The 21,755-nt window shown below is 37.9% G+C and overlaps 1 protein-coding gene across 1 annotated transcript in view; it reads right to left on the bottom strand.

Moving 5' to 3' along the window:
• Positions 1 to 21,755, bottom strand: part of inpp4b (inositol polyphosphate-4-phosphatase type II B) — a 407,152-nt gene that overhangs the window by 65,377 nt on the left and 320,020 nt on the right. The window contains exons 12-13 of the mRNA XM_088920878.1: positions 18,583 to 18,730; positions 6,538 to 6,668 (exon numbers count right to left, since the gene is read on the bottom strand). Coding sequence (XP_088777004.1) covers positions 6,538 to 6,668; positions 18,583 to 18,730 — 279 coding nt within the window. The remainder of the gene's footprint in view (positions 1 to 6,537; positions 6,669 to 18,582; positions 18,731 to 21,755) is intronic.

Here is a 21,755-nt window from a genome sequence, read left to right on the forward strand (position 1 = left end):
TAATTATCACTGGACAAAACTGGATGTACTGCCACAGTAATAAGAAGGAATCTTAGTAATATTTAACTTAGAGTTATACAGCACAGGTTTGGCAGCTGTTCTAACTTAAAAGATTGAAATTCCAACCATGTGAAAGGATGATGCATTAGAAAGGAATCACTGATACAATATGCGAAGAACATAAATATCCTAAATTCACACATCAGTCACAAAGTTTTTTCAGCTTTATGAGTTGAAAACGGGGTTAGTCAAATTATTGTACTCTCTGTGCCTGCCATGCTTCATGCTAAAACGGGATACAAGGTAACAGATTGTTAGAGCTACCAAGAATTGATGTCTTCTTGTCTTCCTGGTTTTACAGATGCAGCCATCTAGAATATGCATCAAAATTCACGTCAGCAGAAAGCGCACTGCGGTATACGAAGATTCTGCTCTGCATACCGAATTCAACCCTTTACTGCTCAAAGAAGATCGATAAGTGAAACTTGCATTGCGTTAGATGCTACTGAAACAGTAGTTTAATTGAATCTGTTTTTTCTTAGTCTCATATCATATTTCTTGATAATATAACATTTTATGTTGGACAGACATACAAAATTCATAGCTTAGATACTGTTTTAAAATGTAACGTGGTTATACAGTATTTTTTTCTGAAAAGGGGATTACATGCAATTAATGAAGCCTGAACCAGACCTCTGTAAAGTTGTTACCAAGTTGCTGCCAAAACTCCAAATGAGATACACTGTATCGACGTTGATCGAATTATAATTTTTAATTATGGTATACAGAATAATTAGTATTTGTGCATATATAGAAATCAGGAAACAGTTAATGGTATTTTAGATTTTAATTTTAAAAATATATTACAGATGGTGGCTTTAAGAACATATATTTAAAATCAAATAAACATTTAAAAAACAAAAAGGGGCCACTTTTGAGTGCTGATAGTACTGCACTATTTTTAGATCAACATGTTTAAAGTGTTAATATTACAATTTGCTTTTTAGGCATGGTATGCACTGCCCTAAACGTATTCATATAATTTTAATGATCACTTGTAAACATGGTGTAAGTAATGGCATCCAGATGAAGGAAGTCTGCAAGAATGATGCTAATACTATAGTTGCTGTGCAGTACGGATATTACTTCACAGAATTCTTTAACGTGTGTGGCAAATTCAGAAACGTAGCTTTTTTGTCCATGTACAGTATTCGGATCACATGCAGTTAAACACTACATTCTGTGAAGGAATAAAAACCGTCGGCTACGACGATAATTCAGCGACGACATCGACTTCGAGAACCAAGCCCTCGAAATATACTCCTTTTTCATCAACAGAGGATACCCAAGCAGTGTTACTGACAGGGCCCTTGCCCGAGCCAAAAACACCCCTGGGACCATCAACTAAATCAGGAACTCCCGCCATAACAACCGCATTCCTTTGGTGCTTCCCTACCACCCTAACACACTTCCTATCCCCAGGACTATTAACTACAACTTTTCCATCCTACAGGATAATCCCTCCATTGGGGCCCTCTTTTCTGACCACCCCATCATCTCATATCGCCAACCACCTAATCTGCGTAACCTTCTTGTTCACAGCTCCCTTGAGTGCCCTCAGCAATCATCCACACCAGGCACTTTCCCTTGCAACAGAGCTCGCTGTATCACCTGCAAGTACACATCTAACACCACACTCATTCAAGGCCCCTCAGGACAATTCCGGATCACCCAGATGGCATCTTGTACCTCCAGCAACCTTATTTACTGTATCTCTTGCAGCAAATGCCCAGCCATCTACATTGGAGAAACAGGAAGGAGACTCAGAGACCGCTTCAGAGAACACGTCAGGGCTGTGAAGATTAAAGATCTCTCCAAGCCCATTGTTTCTCATTTCACCTCTGACAGACTACTTTTCTTCTAAATTCTCTCTATTCATTGTAGGTTTCATTTCACACCTCTCTTCACCTATCCTGACTTCACACCTCCTGATTGGCCTCTCTCTCAGTCCCCTGCTCCTGCCTCTCACTCCTCCTCTCTCCCAGCTTTTGTTCTTCTGCTACATTACCTTTGCTTACTGCCCTGTTTTTCTCACACCTGAAGAAGGTTCCACAGCCGAAATGTTGTGTTTTCTTTCTTCAGCATGGAATAAACCTATTACTTGTTCCTAATAAAAACCAATGCTGACATCTTTTTATACAGTACATACAAAAATATTCAAAAAGGTATCTTTAATTCAAATTGGTGACAAAAATGACCAGGGGTCTTATTATATGGTTTACCTCTCTTAATAGGACTTTTTATTGCTTCTTAGTATGTAAAATGAAAAAGTAACTAAAATTATTGAGAAAATGCTTTTAACAATATATTCTCTTCACCTCATAAAAGGGTACCAATTTGACATTTCTAGAACATTCACACTTCAGTTCAGGACCGGATCTGTTTGACAAGGTTACTCAATCAAACGCTTGACAAACGTGTGGGTCACCAGGACCGGTATTGGGAACCACTGTCTTAGTGGTTTTTCGACTGAAATAATATGCCGCCGAAAGGGCTAGTTATTAATAATAGTATAGCAGTGAATTAAAGCATGTATTTACTGCTTGTTCTGTCCGTTAAATATAATTTATGTTTAAAGATAATTTAAGTGCAGTAATTTCCCTCTAGTTATTCAGTATTGGCTTTTTTGCAATACAACATACAGTATGTGAGTCATGTAAGAAGAGTAAGTTGCAGAGTACAGGTAGATGTTTGTTACATGAACAAAGTGAGCGAGCAAAAGCAGGGCTGGAATTGGATTGTGATTTGTCATCTGAGAGCACTACAAAGTCAAATGACATGTACATGAGCAACACGTATTAGTATAATACTCTCAAAGCAGCTCTGGATTTCAAATGATTAGAAAATCCTCATAATTCTAACAACCTGGGTTTACTGAATAGGAAATGACAGAGGAAATTTTACACACCTTTCCAACTTTGCTCAATCCCTCTGCACCAATTAATCCAGTTAAAGGATAATGTTAACTGGTGTCTACAGCCAAGGTGACCTTCATTTTTATTAAAATGAAAGACAGGGAAGAAGGGGAAATAAACTGAGAGCATGTGTTCAGCATAATGTGATTTGGAGAACTTCCACATGAAAAAGAAAAGGTAGAAACAACTGAGCATGCCCTCATAAGAATAAAGGGTCTTATTTCATTAAGACCCTGAAAACCTAAACCTGAAAACCTAAAACCACTATACTGTGTAAAACTCAAAACTAAGAGATGAAATAATAAAGTGTGTGCAGGAACTGATTTTAATTCTCAAATGTATATTTGAATATGGGTAAAGACAGATTTGGGGTTTCAACTCACAAAGATTTATCACTATAGTCTTATTATCGTGCTATCAGAAACCACAGATGAAATAGAACCATTGCGCTCAATTAGGTGTTTACTGATGATGATGATAATGCACAGCACATTGTCAAGATATGGCTCTACTGTCTGAGAGAAGATAGACAATGTTGTAGCACAGTAGAAACTTGGGTAGTCTATGGTAACTGTAAGGAGAATGCAATGCTGAAAAGAAGAAAATGTTTTATTACTAATCTCAGAAGAACAGTGACATCCATACTAAATCTTTGTTGAGTCTATTAAAAATTGATTACTCACTGTGAACATTCCACAATGAAATTATCACGAACAGCAGAGGATCATTAGACATCAGTGTGGTCTGTACACTAGGATGAAACTGTGTTTCTGAAACTGAGAGTTATAAAGATTTAATGAATGCTTCATTGGCAGCTATTATGTGAAATTGTACTCTGCCAATTATTATCCAACAAGTTCAGTTGTGGAGGCCAGTGTTTCCTAGTCTTGGTACTGTATACCACTTTGTCTTTTCTCTGGGTTGGGAGTGGTTGCAGAACATTAAGTAGGGTAACTTTTGTCTTTGTGTCATTTATGTTAAACGAAAATTAGATAAGAAGTTATAACACATAATTTTATTCACCTTGTCAAATAAGGGGTCATTTAAGATTTATAGAAATCTTACTAGATTTTAATAGAAAAATTGCAGCAATAGGAGTTCTAGCACTATCTTGGTCCTAAAGGACCACACAATTGCTGGTTTTCATTCTAACCAAGCTTAATTATGGTCTATTTGCAACCTTAATTGAAGTAACAATGTTTGTTTGGAATATTTGCAAGTATGTTTCTTCTGATGCAAAGTTTGAAATTTTACTTATGAAATTCAGTAGTTAAAAGTCCAACATGTTTAAGAACTGAAAACACTCATCAAATTAATCCTATTTGTAAGTCAATTAAGGCTTCAATTGATCCTCTGATTTCTATAACCAGGACCAGGTAAGAAACCTCAGTGGCTATATGTTTGTTGACTTTCAACAAGGACTAATCTTCAAAGTAATTATAACCATAACCTCCTGATATGGTGATATAGGATGATCCCTCCATTGGGGCCCTCTTTTCTGACCGCCCCATCATCTCATATCGCCAACCACCTAATCTGCGTAATCTTCTTGTTCACAGCTCCCTTGACCGCCCTCAGCAATCATCCATACCAGGCACTTTCCCTTGCAACAGAGCTCGCAAGTACACATCTAACACCTCACTTATTCAAGGCCCCTCAGGACAATTCCGGATCACTCAGATGACATCTTGTACCTCCAGCAACCTTATTTACTGTATCTCTGCAGTAAATGCCCAGCCATCTACATTGGAGAAACAGGATGGAGACTCGGAGACCACTTCAAGAACATGTTAGGGCTGTGAAGATTAAAGATCTCTCCAAGCCCATTGTTTCTCATTTCACCTCTAATGGCCATGACCACTCTAATCTCTCTGTCTGTGTTATCAAAGATGGTTTTCCGAACTCATACATCAGAAAGACTACAGAAACCAAAATTATCCTGCAGCTAGGATCACACCTTCCCCCTTCTCTTAACGACAGACTAATTTTCTTCTAAATTCTCTTTATTCATTGTAGGTTTCATCTCACACTTCTCTTCACCTATCCTGACTTCACACCTCCTGATTGGCCTCTCTTTCTGTCCCCTGCTCCCGCCTCTCACTCCTCCTCCCTCCCAGCCTTTGTTCTCCCGCTACTTTACCTTTGCCTACTGCCTTGTCTCTCTCAAACCTGAAGAAGGCTCCACGGCCGAAACGTTGTGTTTTCTTTCTTCTCTTTTCAGCATGGAATAAACCTATTACTTGCTCCTTTATAACCTCCTGATGGCTAGCATTTGTCATTAGTATACTTTACTAGCAAAATGCTTTAAGTGCATAGCCTACATTTCCATCCTTTTATTTTCTGCTTTATCCAATAGAGGGTCACAGCAGAGTTAGAGCCTATTCCAGTGGGCAATGGGTGCAAGGCAGGGTACACCCAGAAAACCAGTCCACTGCAGGGCAGACACAAAAACAAACACAGACTTACACATACTCACACCAGGGCCAGTTTTCTCAGAAGCCACTTAGCCTACCAGTATCTCTTTGGACGGTGGGAGGAAACCAGAGCGCGTGGGACAAACCCACGAGAACACAGGGAGAACAAACAAACTCCAAGCAGACATACCCCACGTGCAGCACTGAACCCAGGGCCGAAGCACCAAAGGTACCACTGCTGACCATTATGCCACCATGCTGCTCCAGCTTATATTTATTAAAATTTAATTTTCACTTTTGCTAGTTTACTCAAATGTTCTGTTGTGTCACAAATCAGCTTAAAACACTTTCTCTCTAGGCAGTGTCATAAGTAAAGAGACAGACGAGCTCAACAAATACAAAGCTGTTGTTTTTCCCTACAATCATCACACTTCAGGAAGCCAGTTTCTCACAGTAAATGATGTTTAGTCTCCTGGACAAGAAAGTGCTACTTAGTCTCATACCAAATCCAGCTACATAATATCCTGCATTGTCACTGGGCCAAGTCACTTTACCTTATCTCTTACTTTCATACAGCTGTAGTGGTAGTCAAACCAAATGGAGAGATCGCATATTTACATCATGCAGAAGAGGAATGCGAAGGTGTTGTAAATAAGAACAATCAGCACTCCATTGAAGCAAAATTCTGGCATTTACAGTATCAGTATCACAACTGTGCATCAACAACTGGTAGAACCAAGAATTTAAGGTCCTTAAAAATGAATTTGTTGTTGCTTTCTAATATTAAAAATGTCTTGCAAACTTAAATTAAAAACTCAAATCAACAATATCAGGCCATTTTAGCCTGCAACAGAAACTCAGTAGTTAGAAAAATTGGAGAGAGAGATAGAGATATTAAGGTACGAGACAAGAACAAGCCCAAAATAATTCTCCTGCTTGACATTTGCACAGATACTGTACATGAGTGAAACAGTGTCAAGAAATTCCAAATTTAACCTGACAAGACCTATCAAGGGATCTAATAACCCATTCAATGAATGTCTCTTCTCCATTTAAACAGGAAAATCACATTCTGGAGTGAACAGCTATGAGAAACGACTTTGTTTCCCATGACTTCATAAAAATTAAAAGTAGAAAATGTACAGTACCTGTTAGCTTGCTCATTTCAGTGAGAGTTTCCTGGTAGCTACTGATCATCTGACCATAATGACTGATCACTTCCTTACGGAGATTTTCCCAGTGAGGAGAGAGGTCACCAAGGTCTTTTAACTCCTGTATCCTGCAGGAAAGAGGGAGGAGAGAACAAACTGAACCTCAATATTGCATTACACAAGATAAACATGCAAAGGAGAAGAAGGTTTACAGTAAGGAATGGCAGGTTAGCTTGTTGATTTCTACCCCCTAGCCTTACTTTTAGGAATAAATACACCCAGGTGTGCCTGGAAGACACATGCTGATGCTGTAGTTAGCCTGTAGTAACTCTTTGCACTTTAGGCGAAAGCAATAGTGATAATAAGCTCATTGCTGATACAGCTTGTGATCTTGAGACACAGTCAGTTGCATATTTGGAATTACAATTAAGCAATTAACATAAATATCCACTAGAATATTTAGCAAAAAAGGATATGAACATACAAGAAAAAATGTTTTCCGCTGTGTAATGATAATCCCCTCTAAACGCCTGCCTAATATTAACTGATATAAACAATTGTGCGAATGTTTGTCCAAATCAAACACAAATGTTTTCTCATTTGATTTTTTTAATATCAAGCCTTTGTTAACTTTCACTTGAAATCAAAGCCCTGATTTTCTGGGGAAAAATTACTTTCCACAACTATTCACCTTTTTATTCAATGGAAGAATAATGTATTGTTTTCACTTTCAGGGGGCATTACTTAAAAACCCTTAAGAAAGATACCATTTTAATACACTGACAATGGGAATCCATTTAAATCAATGAACTGTTAGCTCACTCATTCATATTCATTTAGACACTATAAGACAGAATTGACACCAACAGCCTATGAAAGTTAGTTTAATGAGAAAAAAAATGAACCTTACGCAGTGATTGATTTCATTGTTATATTTTATTTTATTCAATGCATTATGTGTACAATTACCATACAACTCCAATTTGTTCCAAATGAACCATTTCCTGTGTTCATGGTGACAGTTTCTATTTGACTACTGGTATTAAGAAGGAATGCTGTGTTTGACGAATGAAGCATTCTCCACCAAACCAAAGCCTGTAGGAAATAAAGCCTGCCCTCGAGCTGACAAAGTACAGTATTTCTCTTAAAAGTTGTCTTAAACCACTACAGAAATGAATTTTGTTCCTCTTGAATTCTAAACTACAAAAAATGTCCTTTTGTCTGTGGCAGTCACCTCGATATTCAGCAGTGTCTTTCATCCTGTCATCTAGCATTCAGTGACCAGAAGGTACCATGCACAGTATGCTGGCATTAGTGTCAAGCAATCAATGCAGGATGTAAAGAGAATATTGTTTGTAGAGGGAAAGCTCGTACTAGGGATGTAACTCACTGTTTCTTGTTTATATTACAATGCCATATATTCATCCTTGTCTGATCATTTCTCAGTAAGGAGTTAGACCTTGCAATAGGAGTTGACGATTGCATGAGTTTGTCCAACCTCTCTCGATGTGATAGAAAAAAAAATGTTCTACATTATCAATCATTCAACCTCATTCCATTTAGCCTAAAACATTAACATAATAGTCAAGGGCTGATTAAACCTGTTAAGATTCAAATGTATAGTGACTGATAAATGTACTGTATATCATCAATTTGTTTTCAATACTTTTCAAAACATTAATACAGTGTGTTCTGTACAAGAAGCAATAATAATTTTACAGTTTAGAAACTGTACAGTAAAGTTTTCCCAAGTATAAATACAGTACTTGATCTATATAATATGTAAACTAACCACAGCTATTGATTAAACTTAAGTGTCTGAAATGTCTTGTGCCTACCAAACATTACTTAAAAACAAAAGATATTTAAATGACATCCAATACCTTGTGATTCATTATCAATCTTGACAAACTTAATGTGCTATTTTTGCAGGTTCCAAGCAAAATGCTACTCTTTTTTGCAAAATTCAATATTTATTTTCCATGTACAGCAGTAAAACTAATGTCTGTTAAAATTACCCAATCATCAGCTATAATCAGTACAATTATCTGATGATCAGTTTACTAAGCCTGTAATGAATGCATTTTAAGAAGCATGAGAATTAGAGTTAAAACACTGAAAGCTGTGTTATCACACACGCCAGTGGCTTTACAGGCTCCCATTATCTCTAACTATGGATTATAACACTCATTTTGGCACTTTTAAATAACAGTAAATACAGATAAGCTGTTTTAATGTTATTGAATTTAATTTTGATAGCAGTTACTACAGTATTACTTTCTTACATGTTATTTTCTTATACATCGTTATAAATGGACCTCAATATACTTGTCTCAGTATCATCAGGATTACACTGATCTATAAAAGAGATGTAAAACTAACAGGAAATTTACACTTCCTAATAACTGGCATCTGAAAATAGCAGATATATTAAGTTTTCCTTCTTCTTACTTATAGCTGATTTGGCTAATGCTAAATAATAATAGCTAGGGTGAATCCAGCCAGAAATATTCTCTCTTTCCTTTTCTCTTTATCGCCCACAGGCACAGTAAATGTCTTGTGTATATCACAGCAGGATGCTGAATCAAAAAGCAGCACTCTAAGCTGAACATGACACCACTGGAGTCATTCCACAATCAAAAATTAAACTTCAAGTTATGTTACTAACTATTGTGCAAGGATTTTAAAAGGCATTTTTAAAAACAATTTCATTCTACAAGTTGGCTAATAAACTGTCATTTTGTACAGAAACCCTAGCTTAGATAAATCTCAGATCCACGTTCCTCTTACATTTCACTCAGTCCTGCAACCTCTGAAAACACTATTTCATTCACGTTAAGGGCAAATGAATGATATTTTATAGAACTGCGAAAAAGATGATGCCCTTGGGCAACCTATGGCTTTTTCTGAAGGATTGAAGAACAGCGAAAGGTTTATACTAAGTGGATTTACATAAATGGGAGCTTATCTAACAAGTCCAGGTGGGTTTTACTTTCAAACAGTTTAGAAAACACTTCTGATAATGTTATTAGCAAAAGCCTGAGTTCCTTTAATTGTTTGCAAATTTGCGTACAGAACAATGAAAAAATCCTCACATACTGTAAATATAGATTAAAAAGTATCAGCTTTGTGCTCCTAAAAATCAAAACACATTCCTGCACACAACTAGTGTGTAAGACTGTTGCTGTGTAGAATCTCTTACTGGTGTGGGAACATACAAAAGTTTAGTTCTTATATGTCCATCACCATCATCAACAGATAGATATTTTTTACTTATTATACCAGAGAGTCACTGGTGCTCCTACCTTCTAAGTAGGCTTAAATATAATTCACACTTGACAGGAGTTTCTGGGATGGACTCCCCCAGTCCCCTGAACCAGCCATCAGACCATAGACAAAGCTTCCCTCAGAACTTAACCTGAAGAGAACAAGGGCTGCACTACAATCTCAAATGTTTTTAGGTAAAGTTGCAAACAACACCACCATCATCATGGGACACTATTTGTATTTACACTTGCATTTAGGTGGTATAAAATACAGGGAGGTTTCATGTGAGAGAACATAAACCACTTTTTCTTAAAATATCTAAATGTGGTACTGTTTTAAACACAAAGTACAAGTGTGTGGCCCCTACGAATCGGGTTGTATGACTGCTCCTCCAGAGTCTGGACCCAGAAATGCTCACTTTGTGGTTTAAAGCCTTGAATGAAGAAAATTACCAAGCATCTCAAGTGTGCTGGAAGACAGCAGGGGGACTTGTGGCCTCCAGGGAAAAGCCAGTCACAAACGAAGGGTTCAGAGGGAGCTCTCTGATGACAACAGGACTACTAGCAACTAAAAAACATTAACTTTTCCTTCTTAGGTCTGAGGACAACTCAACCGGTCTCTTCAATGACAGACCAACAGATCAGACAGTTGAATATGAAGAAAGCATTTGGTATTCTTGTTCTGTAATGTGTAAAAGAGCTTTATTAAACTAAATATGAAAAGACCAAAATAAGTGTCATAAATAAGACCTGTGAGTTATACCGGTTTGTCTACACAGTTTAATCAAACGCACATTACAGAGCACTGCCTGTCTGCTTCAGACTGATGTTTTTTATTATTCCAGAGGACAAAGGGACTTTCACGCTACTCATAAGCACCACATCTCCTTTCTTGGCACTGGTGAAGCCAATAAAGAATTCAAGGACTGAAGTCTTTTAAGCTCTACTTCAGAACTACTTTTCAGAACTATTCTTCTTTTTTCTACTCTATGTAACGTGATTGCAATTATTATATTTGATTGTTTTGAGTATGTTTAGCTTAGCAATCGAAATTGTTTTAGTATTTAAAATTGAACCCAAAATTGTACTAAAAAAGTTTAAAATTTGAAACAGGAAATTGCTTGCAACTCTCTTCTAAGGTAAAATCAGTGTTAAACGTATGCATTTTTATTATGATAGACATGCAACTCCCGTTGACCTTTGATATCATAATGTGAAGGATTTTAATTAAAGATGCTAGATAGCATTTAATAATCATAAAACAATAACTATAGTTTATGTTCTGATTCCACTTAAAGTAATTAGTTATAAGTGTCCCATTATTTGGTAATTGATGGAAGAATATGATGCTCAAATCAGTAGTTGTAGAAATAAATATCTAATTAGACCACTGTATTGTTTTAAGAGCATGAATAAAATAGATGAAATTAACATTTGCGCTTTGGATACAAAATAAAAAGAATATGGAGCACTTTGTGCCTGAGAGCCTTAATACACATGGAGAGCAACAGGAATCCTCCTTATGAGATACAGCATTAAGGTCATTATTCATGCTTAATTGTTAGATGCTACACAAGCTCTTTCATCTAGTAATAGGAATCGTCAAAGTGTGCTGAGTACAAATGTGACCATTTATTCAGCTTGTTCCCAGTACGTTGAACACATTTGCCCAAACCCTGAAGAAGACTGCCTCATTTGCAGCTCAGTGCCATTTTGGTTTGTATTACTGCAGCCACATTATACACATCAATGTTGATTTAGCATTTTTACTTGCTGAATAAGTACTGTCCAGTGGAGAATCATTTACTCTCTTGTGTCATAGGTCAGGAATCATACCAATGAAAGAAGAAAAGACAGAAAAACATGCTATACTATTTTGTAAAGGCTATCCTTCCATTATCTAACAGCTCCTTCCAATTCAGGGCTATGGGGAGCAATGGGCAAAGAGACGGGGTACTCCCGGGTCTCCAGTGCATTGCAGGGCGCACACAGATAGAAACACAAATATGCACACGCTCACACCACGGCCGATTTTCCCAGAAGCCAACTAAACTACCAGTATGTCCAGTATTGGACTGTGGGAGGAAAGTCAAGCAAACATGAACACAGGGGGGACATACAAAATCCACTCAAATAGCACTACAGGAATTGAACCCGTGGCTCCAGCGCTGTAAGGCAGCAATGCTAACCACTACACCACTGTGCCACCCTATTTGCGAATGAGAATTTTGAAAATTGGAAAATAACATGGGATTCCTATGACACTTCAGCACTTTAGTTTCTAGCACACATCTATATCCCCATTGCACTTGTAATACAGTATTTCCAAAAGTATGGCATGGAACAAACTAAGGCCCTTGGCAGAAGTATCTTAGCAGTTCAATATTTCTGTTATTAAATGGGGTGCATTAAAATGAGACTAAAATACTGTGTTTCTGTTAATTTTCATTTACAGTATGTGTTCTTAAGTCAGACAGTGAGGGGAACTGCAATTATTATTCTACTGATGAGTCTGACTGTCAGTCTCACTGGTATGTTTTGCAAACAGCAAGAAAGAAAGCTAAAAGAGGCACCTCTGAAGGCCTCCTGTATACTAAAGTTGTCTGACTACATTGCACACATCCCTCTGCACAAATGACAAATTCTTGTATACCGAACAAATTCATAAAAGGGGATATCTAATAAAAGACTTATCCACAGACGGTTTGTCCATACGGTTTGTTCCAGTAAATTAAAATATTAAGTCATTATTTGTATCACTTTAGTCCAGTGCCAGTAGCACCATTATGTTCAGGAAGTGCATACGTTTTTTAAGCTCTGTTAAATATATTTCAACCACAGTGAGAATAAGATAATAGTGCAGCTATAGCAACAATCAGACAGTTATAAATAGCCCTAAAAAGCAAGTAAAACATATTGCAGGGATACTGGCATATACACAGCTAACTGGCAAAAACTATACAAATATTATTTTTGAAATGGTGGACAGGAAATCAGGATAGACTACAGCCAAAAAAAGTCAGCTTTATATGCAAAATAAAACAGTAACTGTGCAATGGTTTTAACAATATTTATAACCTTGCACGTTCTTTAACCTTCTGCTCACTTTCACATTACCAGTGGACAGCTTAGTAAAAGATTTGCATTTTTCTATCTTGATCAACCTGCCACAACAATTTCAACTGCAGAAAAAACAAGACACTCAAAGAAATATCAGTGATTTGCAGAGAGAGCCCTGGTTCAAGATGAAAAGAGCTCTTGTCATTACAGTACATCCCGGGCAGGTACAGTAACAAGTCATGTAGGAAAGATCTCTCTACCCCCCACCCCCATCTCACTTGCTTTCCAAAGATTTCTACTGCATAATAAAACAAGCAAAACATCACAACATGTAGAACTGAAATCAGAGTATGACCCACTAATAGCAGCCGGCTATACTTCTATTACTGTATGTCTGGCTCTGTGCTGTAGCATGACAGCTGAAGAAAATTTCCTGGAATTTGAATTGGTTCTCTTTTAGTAGTTCCACATTTGTATTTTATGCGAAGGACATAAAGCGTAGTCTTTAATTTTAATATGATCAATAAAGCCTCACAATGGAAAAAAAAATTCTCCTGCGACCTGCCGGTCCATCATGCCATTCATCAGCTGACACGCTCCAAGCTCCACAGCTCCTCAGGGGAGAGTGAGTACCGACTGGGGGAGAGGTGTGTCTTTCACTGACAGAAACTCATGCCTGCTGTATGTGCCAGCGAGGCTCAGCAGTCGCTATTTACTGGAAAGCTGAGAGAGCCCTGGCCTATTAATACTGATCCTAACCCAGCTGCGCTCTGCTGGCTGTGTGCTGAGATTTGAAAAATCCCAGACACAGACTTGACCCACTCTTGAGCTCGTGACATTTGGATCACAGAGCTCAATCTGTGCTTGGAGCAAGCGCCGTCACTGACGGAGTCGCGCAATCTGATATTTGAAATGAACTTGTCCTCTGGCTAGTTGTGTTTCACTGCAACCAACTTCTGAACTGATGCTTGAAGGTAAAGAACTCAAAACTCTTCTATTACGCCCACACCTAAAGAGAATTTAAACCCGAAGGATCTAGAGAAAAGAAACACTGCTGTCAACTTCAAACACATTGAAGGGTAAAAAATAAACCACTATTAATTGCAAATGAATCCTAGAAAAAAGTTAAACCGCAACACATTTCACAGGCTTAAAGACACAATTAGTAATTAATAAGAAGAGACTTGTAACTGACTCTTGGGGTCTCAGAAGAGGTTGGTACATACTGTACTTCTTAGTTAAATGCCAAGGATGTTCATACAGACTTTAAGGGATTTTCAAGATGCCAGTCACATAAAAACATAGAAGGCAAGGAAGCATCTGGTGCACAATAAACAGAATGCCCACTGGGACCCTGAAGCACCATGCATCTTTTACTAACCACTATACCCGGATACGACACCAAAACCTGAAAACAATCATGTGTTTTATCAACATAATCATGCAACATTTAAGAAGTGTTAAACACTGGAAAAGAAATGTGGATTAATAAAGACACAAATCTAATATTCAATTGTCATAAATTGTACTCTGTTGTCTTTAAAAATATTGATGATGCATATTATACATACCTTTACTTTGATTAAACACTGAATTGTTTGGGACAAGGAATTCAGGAATAAAGGATAATTCTCTAACGTATCAAAATTAGGAGATGAGGTGTTTAATTAATTACTTTTCATCTGGAAAAGAAAATACTCAGTATCCATAAATCCAGTGTATAACAAAACAATTTCCCTGTTTTCATTATCAGACTGTCTTTGAAATATTTTGTCACAGTTTGTGGGTGCTCCAATTCCCTGACAATGTTGTAATTTAGTTTGAAAGAAGATTGTCACATGTTTTTAATTAAAAATAAAACAACTGCTACTGCATTTGGCTCCCATGGTAGAAGAGAGGCTTCTATGGCTCAAGAAGGCAAAGGAACTTTAGACAGGTGTATGCAAACTGCTGCCGAGATTATTATTACTTTAACTATTCAAGGAAAAACTCTTCTCCAATGTCGCAGTTCACAAGTGGATAAGTATATATAGAATACCAATTCTCTTATAAAATTAGCAGAGCATATTTAAGACAATATGACAGAGCTCTGGAAAAGCTTGTGCCTAGCTGTGTAAATACCTGCAAATAAACATGAGCACATGTACTGCATAGAAAGAACAGAAGGGATATAAATAAGAGGAATGTCTATCAATAGAGTGTTTCATAACCAGTGGGAATTCCCATGATTAGTTAAAGTAACCATATCAAGTTAAAAAAAATCAAGCTAAACTGAAACAGAAAGATTGCAAACACTTATGAGCATAGATCGATAATGTCCCGAAGAGCACATTTTATTGCCTGCTGGCCAAAGTTAACCCATTTAAGATGTAATATGCTAGATGCAGGCACAAAATGCAGACTTTCACAACTTCGGAAATCTAAAAATATTTTCACGACAAAGACACTTTCCTATTGAAACAAACCTACTGTACCAATCATTGTTTCAACCACACTCTCCTGACAAAGCAAAGGTGGACTTTCTTTAATTACATTTGCTATTTTTTCTGTAAGAATGTATAGAAAACACAAATGGCAGAGCATTTCATAGTGACAGTGCCTTGTTAACAAAGGCCAACCTGTCTGACTGAGATGCCAGTTGTGTCATGGGTCCTACCAGCTGAGAGACAGCTGGGGGCCACTTAGGACAACCAGCCTGGTAAGGAGTAATCAGCCCTGACAGATACAAGTCTGCCTGAGGGAGAGGCTAAAAACCCAGAGTAAAATTTTTGCAAATCAATGAACAGTTTAATGGGAAGGTAGCAAAGATTTGACAAGACCAGGAAAACCCATTCTGTAATAACTCCTTCACTTCCCTTACGATTGTACAGAGCACTCTCAATTTCCGGCTAATGCTCTGCTGGATACTCAATTCATTACATTTACACCCCATGGACTCTTTGAATTGACCATAAGATATACTTAAATTCTTCAATTTCCAGTGCTAAAAGCAGTTTAAAGGTCTTACAAACACCTCAATAAAAGAAAAAAAAAGTCTGGATTCCATCAAATGTTGTTTTATCCCATGCCACTTGTACATACTCCTTGTGTTATAGTGACCATTTTTAATAATTTCTATACGTCACCCATATGGACACCCTTTTATTAAGAACGCACCTGGAGAGCACACAGACATACAATGGTTTTCACAATCAATGAAGAGAAAAACAGAAGTGAGTTTTTCTGAACTGTTGTGTTTTCCTTTGAGCTCCCTCACTGCGAGGTGAGAGGCCTTGGGCCCCTCACAACACACCATGCATTGCATCTTGCTGTACAGAGCATCGTGCTTGCATCAACAAAGGGCAACTTTCACTCTCCCTGTTTGAAAAGCTGGGTTTGAATCCTCATCAACTCATGCCTTACACGTAGAAAAATGGTAACAGACTTTAAATAGTATTTAAAGAAACTGCAGATGAAAATTTTACAAGAACCATACACCAACCCTGGTAATGGTTTAAAAACACAAGGGACTGTAGGATCCTAAAAATACAGCATCACACCAGTACAGCGCAGTTACGTGTCTCAATAACTATATCCCATAGGTTGTCATCCAAAGTCTGACATACTGTATACCAGATTAAACATACTATTAAAACTAGACACCTTCACTCATGCTGAACCCACAACACAAAGGAGATGGACATTAAGCCAATCTATTCTCCTGATCTCCTGCCCCAGAAACATAAAACACAGCAGCAAACAAACAGAATATGTCCTCACTGCACACCCAACCTTAATAGCAATATTCTACCACCTGAAAAAAATAAACTTGAACTTATCAGAAACCGAGCTTCCTTATCTGGCAGTCAAAAAGTATTACTTAACGCCTTAGGAACAGGACCGTCATCCATGTACAGTGGATCATAATGGACGGTCATCCTAGCAGACTGGACCCTGGGTCAGGCAAGGGAGACAGAAAGTACCCCACTTTTGTGGAGGACTCAAGCAAAAGCTTTCCATCTTCATATGATACCCTAAGCACTGTAGTACAATTCACGACATTGCTTGGACCTTCTCAACGAAGACTGGCCCTGACTATACTGTGGGTTGTCATTGTGGTTGTCTGCTGTTCATTGAGAAAAAATCTGCAAAAGAACTGTGACACTGCTCATGAGCTTCTACGGGCTGAGATTTCAGACCTGTTGAGTTGTGAGCCTGAAGATCAGAGTAAAAGGTTTATTAGATTCAGCTGGAGAACCACCATGAATGTGGTGAGATCTGTCTATCTCAACTGGAGCCGACGGAGAAGAGGCAAGACCAGTCATCCAGAGAAGAAGCACTTTTGCAGATAGCGGGAGGGATTGCTACCTTCTAGCCCTTCAGGTAAGCCAAACAGTCAGATCATAGAGATCTGTCCTCAAGACCTTGTAACTTGTGCTAAAATTTGTCAACCACTTGGAGGCAATGGTTAATGTTTTTGTCTGCCCGATGCAGCTCTGCTTTCACTGTGCTGTTATTATACCATGGATGGTGTTGGCCGGGGTTGCAAGAGCTCGCTTGACCAATGTCAGCTCCAACAGAACGGGCACTTGTTTAAAACACTTCCCATCAGACGGTAAATGATAAGAAGCCGTCTGTTTTCTGGGCATGTCCACATGGCATGGAGGCTGACACAACAAAAAACCTGGACAGGTACTCTACTGTATGTGGTTTAAATCCAGTGACAGGAGGTGTGAGAAAGAAGCTCAGTGAAGCATGACCATCTTTCAGCCTGTGTCTTGTGATCCTGTGGATTGAGTCCTTTTTTAAATGACTAATGAATTATCAATGTAATCAATAGGCTATTAATAAGGTCTATTCCATGCTGAAAAGAGAAGAAAAAACACAACGTGCTCACACCTGAAGAAGGCTTCACGGCCGAAACGTTGTGTTTTCTTTCTTCTCCTTTCAGCATGGAATAAACCTATTACTTGTTCCTTTGCAGCTCACACATGCTGAAGCAGCTCCCCACCTGAACTATTAATACGGTCTATGCAATTAAAGGTATTTAAAAGACAACACAGAGTATTATGGAAAAGTCAAAATCACCAAGAATGTTTTTACATCTGCTCTTCCTCTGTGTCAAATGACTCATCACCATCCTCCAGACACTTTGCAGTGTAAGGAGTGAATTTAAATTTCAACAGGGTTCTATTTCTTTATCAGCTCCCTTTGTCCTCCAGACACTGAAACAGTTTAATGAACATTTTCGAAGCCTTTTTTTAAAGAAACAAGTTTGTGAACTTTCTACTCAGCAATTACTCTTTTTCTTCTAAGTCCCAGTGGCTTTTTTGCAAGACGTCTCATTTATTTCAATTCTGTTTTTATCATAATTTCCCAGGTTTCTTTCACCATTTTTCTTATCGGTGCACCCACTCTCCCTAAAAGGTGAATTGCTCAGCGTGCACAGTTTCACCCTGGGTCTTCTTGGCACTAGAAAGAACTATACTAAATTGAAAAATCCTTGCTAGGAGGAAGAAGACTAAAACTAGTTTACTACACCCACAGCAATGTAATTAATTGTAGAAAGAGAATGTTGTCTTCTGCTTACCAAGCAGTCAGGCTATTTATATACAGTATTTTAGAAATGTTAAACTGACTTGAAAGAATGTAGGGTACTCTATGTACAGCTATATGATATCACTTTATGTCTGATAAATCACAGCCCCGAACTCCCAAAGGTTCAATGATATCTTACCTTCTCATGTCTTCCTGTATGTAAAGTGTAATCAGCTGTTTGGGTATGTTAAAGGACAAAGTGCACTCGGCCATCTGCTCTCGAACCAGCATCCACTTGTTGTCAACAGTCTGAAATCTGTACACTTTGCAGACTGGATTTTTAAATACTGAAAGAAAAAAAACACAACTGAATGCACTTCACAAGCAGTATGACTGCATCTCAATTAGGATCATATTTAGAACATATATATTTACAAAGGAACAAGTAGCGGGTTTATTCCATGCTGAAAAGAACAGAAAGGAAACACAACATTTCGGCTGTGGAGCCTTCTTCAGGTGTGAGCATATATATTTACTGTATGAACAAAAGAAACTACAAAGTATGAAGAATAAAACTGGACTAATTTCTTGTTGCTTTTCATCTTTATGACGTTACTAATCCGCAAAGGCAACAGATGCCCTGATGGACGAACATCAGTCAATTGACAAAGAAAACATCCCATTTAGAGAACAAAGAGCTCATTTATGTTGCTTTTTTAAATGTATTTAAATTGGAATTAAGAATTATTTTTAATGATATATTCACCAAATTTACAATTGACAAATTGCTTTAGAAGTCAAGGATTTATGGCCATGAGTCCTATAGTGCATGGCAAGAACAACATGCTCCCCCACGTAAGCCATGCATTTTTTATTTTACTTGCTCCTAATCGCCTTCCAGAAATGCTAGTACTGATTAGAGCCGCATGTCTCTCACTGATGTCACTGCAAGCTTGCGGGAGCCCAGCAAGTAGCAGGAACCATGTGTTGATGAAAGCCAAGAGCCACGGCTGACTAATGCCTGTTCTACCCCAGCGGCACTGTGACAACTGCGCAGTGTCTCTTAGGGAAGCCCGATTAGTCAGCTACTTACATGGCTCAGGACCAGATTGGTGACATCAGGACCAAAGTGTTGAACCTGCACTCTGAGCCACTTCGCAGCCCTGTCATTCATATTTTAATGGTATTTTTTCAATAATCAAAAGTATTTTGGTATGTGTTTTCTTACAGAATGTTTTTTTTTTCATTAAACACTACAAACATTTTGAAAGGATTTTCTACGGCATATCTGAATGTTATATCTGAAGACCAAGCATGTCTTTCCAGCAGAAGAAATATTATTTTTTCTTTTCCTGCCAAAGTGGAAGACCTGGAACAGAATCGATCTTATGTCACAATCCTCTTTGGCAAGAGTCTGTTATGATTTTCTGATAAGGGAGACATTTGTGCTTTATAGTCCACACGCATAAATAATTTATATACTGTATATATATAATTTTAGATATATTCCAGTCCATTTCAGTCCAGTCCAGCGTAATTACTTACTCATTAAATAAGATGACATTTATCATTCAAAATATGTAATTTGTTTTTTAGAAAAATCAACTCATTTAAGTGTTTTTGTTTTGTTTTTATTAGCAAAACAGCATTGTAAATAATAATGAGGGTATACTGTAAAGACTGTTAATGTTTATGATGCCTCAAAAAAATAATTAATTCTACAAGTAACTACATTTAAAGTGTTTAATAGCACTGGGTGAACTGAGGTAGGAACAACCTTAACACTCTTGTTAGCATGCAACCCATACAGTGCTAAGGCAGGCAACTGAGCTACTGTAATACGCTCTTCTATATGACTTTGCTTTAGGTCCCAACAGATATGTGAAAAGTTAAATCCTAAGTGAGTAACTTGGATCAGCTAATAACTTGATACATGACAGGTCCAATGGCGCTAGAAACAAGAGGTACTGTACGCAGTCAACAGCATGTTCAGAGCTGCTCATACCCATTGCTCCTTTACCACTAGGAAGCCTGGAAGCAACACTGGGTGACAGAGATTATTTAAATACTGTAGGTCAAATAAAGGAGAATATAAAAAAAGTCACATACAAAAGAAGGCCACTCAGCCCATTGGGCTCATCTGATTCTATGTCTCTATAGTCCCTTTGAGAGTAGTGGATGTTCTGTGAAGCACTAATCTGCACACCCTTGGAAAACAAACAAGGCGTTTTACTACATAGTGTAACAAAACTAATTTCGTACAATTTTAATCTTTTGAGGCTTTCCCTTAAAAGTCTTTGTCCCTGAGTGCTACAACTTGCCCCTTTGATCTTCATGTTCTTTCATAAAGTGTTGTTGGAGTCTGGAACAAGCTACCCAGCCATTATGTCAAAGCCAATACCCCGGCTTCTTTCAGGAAATGGCTGGATACAATCCTTGGATTAATTAGCTACTGACTCATGAGCTAGAGGAGCTGAATGGTCTCCTCTCATTTGTAACCCACATTCTTATGTTCATTATGTGGCACCACTGGAATATCTGCAATGAACACAGGAAAAGAAAGGCAAGGAAATACCTTGTGTGTAGGAGCTTAACCAGGAAGTTCACCCTGTCCTTCAGCAAAATACAACCTTACTAAACCAGTGGTTTATCAGGTATGGTGACATATCCCTGTTACAGGATGCCATTTCTGGTATACTATCTGGAATACTTTAAAATTGACCAGTAAAACCCACAACCACCCATCGATTCACTCTGAGTAACAGGCTCCTTTATTCACATGATCTGGGTGTATTCGGATATTTTCGGGGAATTCTTCAACTCTACTATGTCGGACAAAAATGACCCTCATTCTCCAGTGTTGCACTTCATGAATGACATGTATCACTAGATTGATCTGTGCAGGAGATTTGGCTGCCTGGCACTACTGCTCCGAAGAGGATGGAGGATGGTTGCTCAGTACTGGTGGTCTCCACATTCCCTTTCCTGTCATCATTTAAACACACATTGCACTTGTTGAGGACCCAGCAAGGCCAGGGTGTGCAGGTGCCTCACAATACAGAAGTGATAGTACCTTGTGCCCTATAATCACATGTACTGTAAATAAAAATACCTTGAAGTTAAAGCAGAACTGTCATTTATGTCCTACTTATTTTATAAGAAATATCACTGGCAAAACATTTAGCTTGTTCAGTTTTCCTATTCTACCAGGACCAGATCCACAAGGAAAGATTAGACTTATTAAATTATTTAATTTTAATATTTTGATAGGGTGGGCACAAATAGGTACTAGGTACACAATTTTTACAAGGTACAAATTGTTGTACCTAGTAAATTAATGTTTTGTAACAACTGTAGTCACTGTTAACTATT

The sequence above is a fragment of the Atractosteus spatula genome, chromosome 1, assembly GCF_055471065.1.
Source record: "Atractosteus spatula isolate fAtrSpa1 chromosome 1, fAtrSpa1.hap1, whole genome shotgun sequence".
Lineage (NCBI taxonomy): Eukaryota > Metazoa > Chordata > Actinopteri > Semionotiformes > Lepisosteidae > Atractosteus > Atractosteus spatula.